At 38.2% G+C, this 12868-nt stretch overlaps 1 protein-coding gene across 3 annotated transcripts in view; it reads left to right on the top strand.

Moving 5' to 3' along the window:
- Positions 1–318: 318 nt before the first annotated feature.
- The window catches only part of LOC134747254 (stromal interaction molecule homolog), a 58695-nt gene continuing 46145 nt past the window's right edge, over positions 319–12868 (top strand). The window contains exon 1 of one of the 3 annotated variants that reach the window (XM_063681862.1): positions 319–694. In XM_063681862.1, the coding sequence (XP_063537932.1) occupies positions 523–694 (172 nt within the window). In that variant the 5' untranslated portion in view covers positions 319–522. The remainder of the gene's footprint in view (positions 695–12868) is intronic. The other 2 variants (XM_063681863.1, XM_063681864.1) reach the window with 2 other exon arrangements.

Here is a 12868-nt window from a genome sequence, read left to right as displayed (position 1 = left end):
AATTACGATTTATTTGCCATCAGATTGATAATTGCTATATGTAGCCATATAAGTAATTAATGAAATCATTTGAGTATAGTTTGTCAAAGGACTGTCTCATTTCAAACTCAGCGAGAATCATACTATCTTTGTCTTACATTAGCACTAGCACCCAAAAGAATAGAATGAGTATAGTTTTTTTGTTCTTATTTACTGACAATTTGGTTTGACCAACTATAATTCATAAAATCATATAGTGTATGTAACCCTTAAATAATGTGTTGCCACACTTAACATAATCTTGCCAGTGTAGCCTATGTAAAAAAATCAAATGTCAAATTTTTTGACCTCCAGTTTTTTTCGTGTCTGCTGTCTGGCTGTGATAAAATCCGTAGGTTTTTACGATTGTCAAATGTGTGGCCTTACAAGTGTGGATCTTTAAATTAATAATTAATTTTAGAATGCGTATAGAGTGCGGTGTAACGGAAGTGCTCTCATATTATCATTTGCGGTCAGTGCATTAAGTGTTATTGAAGGATCACGATGCGTATAGGAATTGTGTTTTATTGGTGCGTGTTAGCATTGCATCTCTGCAAAGCGGAAGATGTGGAGAGGACAGAGTCAAGGGAGGGTGCCAGAAGGCCGCAGTGGGGGACAACAGTGCGGAGTGGGTCGTTCGTGAGCGAGTCTGCGATCGCCGCATCGAATGAACAGAGTAAGTTTAATCTTGTTGGCACCAAACTGATTGGCTGCACGCTCGTGACACCTGTTGGTGTCCTTCAATCGGGTCACGGTATTTCCTTCTTATTAACACTGATTTTATCACGTAAATGTTCTAGGGCAGCGTGAGTCATTCTGAATAGACTAGGTGAAGGTTGCTAAGTTGTTTGGCCTTTAAACATCTGTTTGCCTTAAGCGGTCAGACAGACATTTCTAGTAAATTTTGACGTTGGCATACCCTGCAAGGCAAATACATACCCTGTAATAAGTATACATATAGGAAACTTTGAAAAAGTCATTATTTTCTTCTTTGCCATCAGCTTTTTCACTTATTATTTATTATTATTTTGTTTCAAAAACAAAGTGATTGCTGAAGTATCGACTTATTTGGGTGCATGATAAACAAGTTTGATAACATGTTTGTCTTTAACTTACCTTTTAACCTTTCTTATATTACAGTTAACCTTTGGTATGCTTAGGAGCAGATCTGCTCAATATATATTCAACTTAAACATGAAGTTGTCTAGATTGCTATTTAAATATCATTTTTTTTTGACAGGAGCATACAAAAGGTTAATAATTAATTTGACATGACAGCCGTTGGTTGCAAAAGTATACAGAACGGAAAATCGTCAATAACTGGCAACTGTTTAATAACCGGCCACAAATACAAATAGTTTATTAATAACGCCAAGTTACATAAATATAACATAGGTATAAAATAAATAAAAATAAAAATAGCCTTTATTACTGAAGTTTTGTAACACTGATAGTCTATCTACTTAAAAATATACCTTATTTTTCTCTATACCATTATATGTATATTACTATTTTCTAGTTTCCATCGACAACTTCAGCTTGTCCTCCGACATAGGCCTCTTCCAAGTCCTTCCAGGTACCGCAGTCTCTTGCTTTCCTGGGCCAGTCCACTCCGCTCATCCTGTTAAAGTCCTCTGACCATCTACAAGTAGGCTTTCCTCTCTTCCTTTTGTGTCCCCTTGGGTACCACTCTATAAGGTCTTTTGTCCACTTTTCTAGCCCTTCTCTGATGATGTGGCCGGTCCACCGCCACTTCTGTTGCTTGACCTTTTTGACCACTCTCCCACACTTTAATCTGGCTCTAATTATGGACAATTTTACTCTATCCTTGAGTTTAATGTTTAACACGCTTCTTTCCATGTTGTTTTGACATGAGCAAACCTTTTTCTTGTTTTCTCATAAGTGCCCAAGTTTGGCATCCATAGGTGAGTACAGGTATAATGCACACATTAAAAACTTTAAATTTCTGGCTTGTTGGTATTTCTTTTGTTTTCATAACCTCTTTTAATGACCAAAATTTCTTCCATGCATTTGATATTCGTTTTTCAATGTCCTTGTTAGACTCATCTGATGGTTATATTATTTGACCAAAGTATACATACTCAGATACATATTCTATTGTATTTCCGTTTATTTTGATTTGGTATTTGGAGTTATTTGTCATTAATTTAGTTTTTGACATGTTCATGGACAGGCCGACCAGCTTGCTTTGTGTGTCTAGTTCTTCCAGCATGTACTGGAGTTCTGTGGGATTATCTGTTAACAAAATCAGATTGTCTGCAAAACGTAGATGGTTAAGTTTTCTTCCATTAATATTGAGCCCATAGCTCCCCCAGTTCATCCGTCTAAACACACTTTCGAGGACTGCTATAAATATCTTTGTTGACAAAGGATCACCCTGTCTGACTCCTTTACCTATATTAAATTCTTCACGTATTCTCTCTAATTTAATCTTTGCTGTACTTTTTGAGTAGATTTCTTTTATAATCCTAATGTATTTTTCCGGGACTCCTTGTTCCTTGAGTGCTTCCCATATCTTGTTATGCTTAAGTGAATCAAACACCTTATTGTAATCTACAAATGCCACGTAATATTGTCTTCTGTATTCATGACATTTTTCAACAATTTGTTTGATGACTGAGATGTGGTTTATTGTGGAGTCTTTATTTATTTTTATTATATATCTCGGGACGGGCTTTACGGGCAATGAGAATGGGGCCAGTACAGCGGTAAGCCACCGCTACAACGCAATTGGTTGATGAGTTCGCATCACGCGCGCGATTGGTCGCACTCGCAACTACACGACTGCACGATTGGCGATTCGTGAGGCACACCGCTGCACTCTAGCACCATTCTTAGTGCCGTTAAGGCCCGTCCTGAGATATGTTACGTCAATGGTTTGATTCCACCAACTTGTTCAACTGATCTGTCATTTAGGTACAACAGATAGAGTGACACCCTTGAGTTGCCAACCCAACGCCCACAGGGAGAACACTTACACTTACTATCTGGCGTAGCCACAGAAATTTAAAGAATATTCGTAAGACAGACTTATAACGTTTGTACCATTATCTTCTAGATTTCTAGCATTCACAAATTTCAATTTATTTAAATTCGTGTATATTAGAAATCTCTATATGGCGTCATCTCTTTACAATTTAGATTATCGCACAGTCCGCGGTGTTTGCTTATGTTGTTAACCTGTTCTTTGGATACCTATACAAAGAAAATAATGGCTGGGAATTTAGTGTTCTAGAATATTAAAATGAAATATGTACAATAACGTCCAACAACACCGCAAAATAAAATAAAATATGAATCAGTTTGAAATGCTTACAAAATTATGTAGGTATGGATAGTCAGACGTCTTCTCATAATAATTACAATTACGGTTTGAGACCATATGAATGATTTACTATAAAAATAATCATATCTAATAGGGTCTAATAGGGAGTATTACTGCAAAATTCTGCCGCCAGAGTGCAGCACTAGCACCTATCGAAAACCATAGAGTAACTTACACATAATGTATACTGTGCCTTAAAGTTTTCACTATGACGTTGATGCATCAAGGCGGTTTGTTTACAGATGGCCTACCGCGAAACGCGAAAATCGAAATTCGTTATCTCTATCGATCGAATATGCAAGAATGATAGAGAGGCAGAAACCCAACATTCGATCATCGTGTTTCGCCCTCTACGCAGAGTTTCGCGTAATATTCCCTATTACAATGGAACGACTATTCTGTAAATTCTGTTCCGTTCCAGTAATAAACAAAAGATTTTTCAAATCCATCCCAGCAGTATTCGAGAAATCGGAAAACGTACATAAACTGGTCATTTTAAGTCGAGTCGGATATAAAAAAATACAAAGAACTCAGATTTACGCAAAAAAGGCTTAATGGTTGTCGTTTTGCGGAAAATTCCCAGTATAACTAACAAATGCGAATGCGAAGGCAAAACACGATTTAATCGCCAGTCACAAAGTAAGGTAACAAACGATAAATAGTCTAGATGTGTGTAACTCGTGTTTATAGATTCATCATCATCATCAATCATCGTTCATCATTATCATTTCAGCTTTTTATTGCCCATTGCCGAGCATTATACTATGCTTTTTCAGGTCTCATCAAACCTGAGCTAATCTCATGGCATGCAGAAGTTACCCGCAATCTCCCGATTGTCACCCATTGAGCTACGCTGTAGATTAGATGGGGAATTCCGTACATCCTTTACGCGTTACGTTTAACCATTGCAGACGTTGCAATGAGTCAGTGATCGCAATCAATGGCAGACGACCGGACCCGCTATCGTCTTATTTTAGGAACACGATAGCAATTCTATACTGTTACAGCCGAGGTTAACACGTGCATTGCAGTGTCGCTATCACACGTCGCGCGTCGATTCGTTACATTTAATAACATTTCTAAACGGAAGCCTTCTGAAATAAGAGACTTCCATCCAGCTAGCGCGCCAAGAGCCATCGCTACAGATGTGCCTTACTTATGGAGACGTAAATTTGACAAACGCTAAGCTACTAACGATATATGGCTGGGCCCTTGATAAAAGCTTGAGCGTAGTCTTGACAAAAACTGTCGTTAATTATGCAGCTACACTAGCTATAACTCGCTAACTTCTTGCCTCACAGCCAAACTGTGGAATGAACTTCGCCCACGGATACCCGGACCGATACGACCTTCAAACCTTTAAGAAAAGGCCGGCAAGGCATCTTGCAACCCTTGCAACACCGGAGGGTGTTGCAGGTGTCCATGGTCATGATCAACGGCAATTGCTTACCATCAGGCAATTAGTCTGCACGTTTGCGTTTGCCTCCTGTATCATAAAAAACCGGCGAAGTGCGTCGGACTCGCGCACGAAGGGTTCCGTACCATTACTGAAAAAAACAGCAAAAAAAATCACGTTTGTTGTATAGGAGCCCCATTTAAATATTTATATTATTCTGTTTTTAGTATTTGTTGTTATAGCGGCAACAGAAATACATCATCTGTAAAAATATCAACTGTCTAGCTATCACGGTTCATAAGATACAGCCCGGTGACAGAAAGACGGACAGACGGACAGCGGAGTCTTAGTAATAGGGTCCCGTTTTTACCCTTTGGGTACGGAACCCTAAAAACCTAGTGGCATCCAAAGCCGCCGAGATGATGACCTGGTTAGGCGATCGGTTTTATCAAAATTTCGAGCATGAGCAATTCGAGAGCATGTGGAAGGGCATAGCATTTGTATGTTTTGTAGTAACCGGTGAGATCTAGAAAACGAGGTATAGAAGCGACTATACCTATACTCAACCACCTCATGTTTGCCCTGAATAGGTTAGTTCAGTTGCCGTGCTTTTAATACAAATTAATTTCATCGGTCATCATGTTCGGTTATGAAATCTCTTCAGGAAGTGACCGCGTCAAAACCACGGCTTGGCACCCATGCGCCGATGTCTTGATTAATTCCATCGCTAAATCTGTACCGCCTCGTATAAGTAAATATACACTCGCTCAGTTTCAAAACAACATATCTACGACGATTGCCCAAGGCTCTTATGCTAATTTGATGCGGAGTAATGCGTAGATACGTGTTTTATCAATGTATGTAGGCATGCATGTGACTTCTCTATTTGTTAATAAGAGTCAGGTGTTGTATTGTGTTTCTTATCATTGTTCTAGTTTTAAATTTTGATACTCAATTAGTTTTTATTTTCATTGTTTCTGTAGTTTTTTTGTCACATTTTCTGTGGGGTATTTCTTCAAAAACATTCGACATTTTAGATTTCATTGCCGTTGGTCTAGGCGAAAGATTTGCTATCTCTTCAACCTTGTCGAACTCCCGTACAAATTTTGAAAGACAAATTGATTTTCTAGAACATCCCCCACAATAATCACGCGTTCTTTATCCTGTAGCCCTCTGGAATAACACTAACACAAAGGGGCACATGGATTTCTGTGTTCTTTCTTCGCATGATTTATATTCTCCAGTCTGTGTACGTTTGAAATAGATAGCTTCCGTAATTGACCTTATCTATCTTTCCTCTCAGTTTCCATACGTAATTGCCTATTTAGTAAACAAAATCCAACCAGGAAAGTACTGTACGTATTACACAATCAGTTTGAGTCATGAGACCCCGTAGTAGCAAATGTGGCTATTCAAATCTGCTCATCTGTTCAAGGCCGACGATTTAATGTATATTTTCCTCATTATCACTAAATGAAATGTTCAAAAGCAGTTAACGAGCTATTGGTTTATGTATGTGCATTGTCAAAGTCATAGACTCATAGTAATATTAAGTACGTACTAAGTCTAATTCGCGGATTTTAAAAGTCTAATCTAAGTCACTAAATAAACCATCAGTTAACGTCGTCGTAATTCGTTAAAACTTATTTTTTGTATTATCTACGAGTAGGTAGCAACTATCCAGCCAAACAATGGTGAGCATCGCCCATGGGCACCAAAGGGGTTGCAAGTTCGTTGCCGACCTTTAAGATGGGAGTGCGCTCTTTTTTTGAAGGTTTGAAGGTCGTATCGGTCTGGAAATACCGCAGGCGACAATTCATTCCACAGTTAAGCTGTGCGAGGTAAGAAGCTGAGGACTGCCAACTATCTAAGTGGTAATGATGGAAATGTTGTCTTTAACTAATATGAAAAGCTTCACAGATTTCTATGGGTTTACAGCGTTTTTCTTTTTTCTTTTGTGCAAAACCAAGCCGAGTATATTATACTTCCAAACTTCATAGAGTATCTGTAGTTTCGCAATAGAAGCATGTTCGTAATTGGTGAGATTGCATCACATGATATACGAGGCTTTTGTTATGGGAGTAATTGGATGACTAAACGTGCCGAGCCTTCAACTGTAGCTACCTCGAAATACAGTTTTGTTTTTTCATACTTTCAACAACAATTTCAGTTGTGTTTATGTTTCCGATTTTGGCCACAAGATGGCAGCAGATCCGCCAGCGCGCACGCTTCGACAGTTAATTTAAAAAATAATCGATCAAATAGGTATTATTTAATTTTTATTTTAAATAAATGTGCTAAACTTCTAAAAAAATACTATAAACATTTTACGTGACAGCTATTCTATATATATAACAAGTGCGAGTCGGACTCGCGCACGAAGGGTTCCGTTCCGTTATACGCAAAAAAAAAACGGAAAAAAATCACGTTTGTTGTATGGGAGCCCTGGTCTGTGGGGAGCCCCCACTTAAATATTTATTTTATTCTGTTTTTATTCATATTGATAGTCATCATCATCAATTCATATTCATTTAGTATTTGTTGTTAAAGCGGCAACAGAAATACATCATCTGTTAAAATTTCAACTGACGATTCATGAGATACAGCCTGGTGACAGACAGACGGACAGCGGAGTCTTAGTAATAGGGTCCCGTTTTTACCCTTTGGGTACGGAACCCTAAAAACGAACTGTCATAGGGACGCGAGAGGGATAGGTGTCGGTACAGTCGCCATCAGATATATCGGAGCGGCCAAGGTGTTCACAATATCTGAACACGCACTCTAACGCCCTGACAATAGACGCGTGTACAGATATTTGTGAGCGCCTTAGCCGCTCCGATATATCTGATGGCGCACGTACACTTCCAGTATAAGATTGTCGCTACATGACGTCAATATGACTTATTTTGGAACATTCTGTTTTCCTTGTTATTCCAGACGTGTGATTTAACCCATGTACAATCGAGGACATTGGCGATTAAGGAGGAAAATCGTTTAAACGACTTGCAGACGGTCAGGCGATATCATAAAAGTGATTACCATTGGCATTGCATGGCACATAAAAATGGGGGTGCTGAAAAAAAGGTTAGCTCAGGTAAAGTTTATTGCAGTCCATTGTCTTGTGACGGCCGGCATTTGCGAACCAAGATAAGGAATCCAAAATGCATCCTAATTGGTCATCTTTATGGGGAGGCGAACTAATAAACTGTCCTTATTACCTATTGTTTGTCTCATTACCTGTTTTTTTATCACCCTTTCCATTATTAAGATAAAGAATCCTAAATGCAACGTAATTGGTTATTTCTATGGGAGGCTGAGTTTAGCTCGCTCGTAAGGATTGAGATAAATATTTTCTTTAGTGGTTCACCGGCAATGTCCCCGATTGTACTTACATATTTATTAGTCTATTTTTAGGCAGGGCTTTGAACTCTTGTGCGAATAACAAGATTAAACTGACTATCTAGCCCAGAAAGAATTATATAGAAATAAGAAAGTCGTTGTTGGGAAATTGTATAAAATTCTATAACAAGCTACCGAAAATTGCTTGATTTGCTGATTAAAATACGATAACCACTATATGTACGCCTATAAGTTTTGAGTTTCTTTGATTCCTCATGGATCCCATCATCAGAACTAGTTTAACCTCTATTTGACAATTTCTAACGCAATAGAACTCGTTTGTTAACACTTAACATAATACGAGAGGGATGGAAGATTAATCAAAACGCATGATAAAAAGCATGACTAATCTATAATCATGGGTTCTCAATGTCAGGCCCGTGGACTCTGAATCTAATCTGCGGTGTTTGATGACTGGTCAAACTGCGTGCCTAACGGTCCGAGCAAAATTGATGATGTTACCTACTAAACAAACATAAAACTTTTGCTTGCTTGTGTCGAATGATGGTCGCTTTGACAGTTCAGATCTTCACGCGCATGAGCAAAATCTGCTTTTTTAGGGTTCCGTACCTCAAAAGGAAAAAAACGGTACCCTTATAGGATCACTCGTGCGTCTGTCTGTCCGTCTGTCGCAGCCTATTTTCTCCGAAACTACTGGACCAATTAAGTTGAAATTTGGTACACATATGTAAGTTTGTGACCCAAAGATGGACATGTAACGTAAACAAATTAATTTTAAACACGGGGGCCACTTTTGGGGGGTTAATGAGAAAATTAAAAAATAAAGTTTGTCAAACTATATCGTGTTACATATCAAATGAAAGAGCCTATTGTGAGAATCTCAAATAATTTTTTTTTATAATTTTAAGATAAATAGTTTCGAAGTTAATAAAGAAAATAGGCAAAAAATGACCATTCCCCGCCTTTATCTCTGAAACTACTGGGTCAAACATTTTGAAAAAAAAAAACACAAAATAGATCTTTACCTATAGATCACCGGAAAATGTTTGTGAATTATTAGAAATGTGCAGTCAAGCGTGAGTCGGACTTAATTACTTAGTTTTTGATCAGACCTCTACGGGTTTTTTAAAGACATTTCACATAAAAAATACGTTGTTTAAATTGTGTAATGTACGGAACCCTTGGAACGCGAGTCCGACTCGCACTTGGCCGGTTTTTTTCGTGCCCGTAGCTAATGAAATCGTACGCATTACGCTTGTCCAAATGTCCATGCAACGAGAAAAATAATCACTGGGTTATCTGTATCAAGACGCCACAAATGTGCTGAATTTTCGATCGAATGACGATCGATTACTGATCATTTAACTATTCCACGGACTGTCCCGTACTAACGCATTATTTCGTGTCTTAAAACTTTTTTCGGCGTTTAAAGCCTTTTTTTCTGGGCATAGTTTTGAGTCAAAAATATTAAAATCAAAACTTGACTATTAGAAAATGTTGGGTTTGTAAGTTTGTACGGGACAACGGTCGACAACTACCTATTACATGGAATGCTCCATTACTACATGACATGGGTGGACAAACTGGACAATAATCGGAAGATTTGCAGGTCAGTTCTGGATGAGATTATCTCAGGACCGGGACAAGTGGCGTAGGTACCTACTTGGAGTCCAAGTCTTGGACCTAGAGAGAGACCTATGCTCAGCATTCGGCGACATAAGGCTGAAATAATGACCATTTCACTTTATGATGTTCTGACTTCTTCATCGTTTCCGTGGCAAGTGGCAACAATTATAGCCATAATTGTGCATATTACAATGTATGATGTATATTTGTTTATTTAGTAAAATCTTTGGGAAGCAAACAAGCAAAAACAACACACACAGTAAATTAGATTAGGTACCTACACACTCACAAAACTCACATTGACGTGTCGTGACTCGTGACGTATATCGGTTTCGTACATTTAATATGGTTGCGTTCACATTTGTCTGATGCACGCTGCGTCAGACAAATGTGCACGCAATCATATTAAATGCGTGATATGCGTGCAACACGACACGATAGACAAATGTGAACCGGGCTTTATATGTAGTACAAACTTGCAGTTACGGCAGAAGTGTTGGCAATGTGTCGCTAGTATGTTGTTTGTTGGTTATTGACTTTGTTTTGTCGGTATATTTATGTTTACAATACAATATCATTACACAAGATATCGGTCACGGTCTTTACTTTGTCATGTCGTCTATACAAAGTCAAAGTAGACGGCGAAGTGAAGTGGGGAGTTATTATTCCTCTTCGCCTGCAGTAATATGTTTGTAATAGAACTGAATGTCACAAAATACAAATGGCAGACTTCATGTTTTTCATACTCTAGCCACCCAGTCAATCATAGGGCAGAGATGCATAAAGAAATACGGAAACCTAGAAAACTTGATAGAATTAATTTAAAAAATCTAGTTCACTTATGTAGACTTTTTAAAGGGATGAGTCCCGGGATAAAAATGCATCTGATACAAAAATTTAAACTTTCGCCATATAAATTATGACGACTTGTGTTTTCTAATACTGCGATGTCATTGTAAGATATGACCTGCCAAAATTAAGCCAAAACTAAATTTGGATTAAACAATTCGCAACATTCCCACTACCTGCGCGAAGCATTGAATTAATTAAGTAAAGATTGTGTTTAGGGTTCCGTAAACAAATATCACATAAATTCTTCTTCAGTCAAATCAGACATAATAATCGCGACTGGCTCAAGACAATAGGTCTTTCAGACTTCAACGATAGCCATTAAACCACGAATTTGCATTAAACATTAAGCAACCTTAATAAAGCTTAGATTGCGTAAGCTGACACTTATTATTATAACTAGATCCTTTTTGAGACCTAACTGTACTTGACAACTGACAAATAAAGTTTGGAATATTGATGAACTATGTTTTTGTATTATGCTTCCACATTTGTTTGTCTTTTCTATGTGGCATGACTATATGTGCCGTTTTCAACCTAAAGGGTACTTATTGTCGGATGTCAATAAGGCCCTATTTGCATAAAGCTTCAATTTGAAATCAGCCTTATCGACAACCGACAATGTGGTACCTTTTAGTTGAAAAGTCACATATGTATATATACTATAGAGTCGTGAAATGTATGGAGCCCAATACATTCCACAACTTCTCTTTCCGAACAGACTATTGCCAAGGAATTAAATTTATGTGTACAAGTTTACGTCTATTTAATTATAGTATATTTATGTAAGTATATTACCGTATATATTATTTATCGCTATATTGTTCGTTTTAAGTTACCTATTCTATGACATAAAGATTACATGGGGCATGGGACCTTATTGTCGATGGCGCTTACGGCGCACAGCGTCGCGCGGCATTGTATTTATATCGGAGCATCGTTTATAATGGCGTAAGCGCCATCGACAATTAGGTCCCTTTTTATAGAAAATACTTCAAATAAATAAATACTTTTTTGCGCAATTTAGTACCTTGACACATGGACAATAATATGGGGCATTTTCTATGAAAAGGGACCTTATTGTCGATGGCGTTTACGCCGCACAGCGTCGCGCGCATTGTATTTATATCGGAGCATCGTTAATAATGGCGTTAGCGCCATCGACAATAAGGTCCCTTTTTATGGAAAATACCACATATGAGAACCCTAGCGGCTTTTGTATTGATTGACACTGTGACAAGGTACGAAATCAAATTCGTTGACGGTCTACATACAAGTCCACTTCATGAAATTTGGGTGTTCCTTCTAGAGCAGCAAATTCCTCTCGGTTTCACCTGGATACCATCATCCAGATCTCGATGTGATGGCAATAGGGACACCTGTGAAGTAATACCATTTTTAACAAAATATCGATGTCAGTCCAGATACTCCAGACGTCTTCAAGAAATCTGGGAACATTAATAAAGATCCCGACGAATTAAGAATTTCCTCCTTTTTACGGTTTAAAAATAGGTACATGCCACTTACAACACACAAAGTCATATCACTATGTTTTTACGTTCGTGATCAATTGACACACAAATCTTCGCCTGCAGTATGATATTGGTTTCAATGAGTACACTCGTTTGCGGCCCAACATTAATTGATGTCAATAAGCTCGGTTTAAACGGTTATATGCGCACGCGACGCTAGATAACTATGATGTTTTTGATCACTATCGGGCTTGGGTATGTCACATGTCAAAACAAGCTTATGAAGGTTTTCTATTAAGCCCCATTTAGGCCGTGCGAGAACTCACGATTTTCCTTACATTGCGGTATTTGACAGATTTAAGACTTAAGCCCATCACAGACGGAGCAATAATATATCGGCAGATACCGTAAGATACGGCATCTGCCGATATCTTTTACGTACTATTTGAGAGTCCACACACGAAACTGTAATATATATTTTGGTATCTATGGTAAACCACAAATTAGGATAACTACCTCGTAGTAAAAGCAGATTATAACCGCCTTGAAATATTAGTATAGATTAACGACTCTATTTTTTTTTATACCACGTCGGTGGCAATCAAGCATACGGCCCGCCTGATGGTAAGCAGTTACCGTAGCCTATGGACGCCTGCAACACCGGAGATATTACACGCGCGTTGCCGACCCTAACACTCCTCTCCCTTGTTGAGCTCTGGCAACCTGACTCACCGGCAGGAACACAACACTATGAGTAGTCGTAGTGAGTTTTTAACAATAGGCTACAAAATACACTAACTA

The sequence above is a fragment of the Cydia strobilella genome, chromosome 14, assembly GCF_947568885.1.
Source record: "Cydia strobilella chromosome 14, ilCydStro3.1, whole genome shotgun sequence".
Taxonomy (NCBI): domain Eukaryota; kingdom Metazoa; phylum Arthropoda; class Insecta; order Lepidoptera; family Tortricidae; genus Cydia; species Cydia strobilella.
This window is presented reverse-complemented; position numbering and strand designations above follow the sequence as displayed.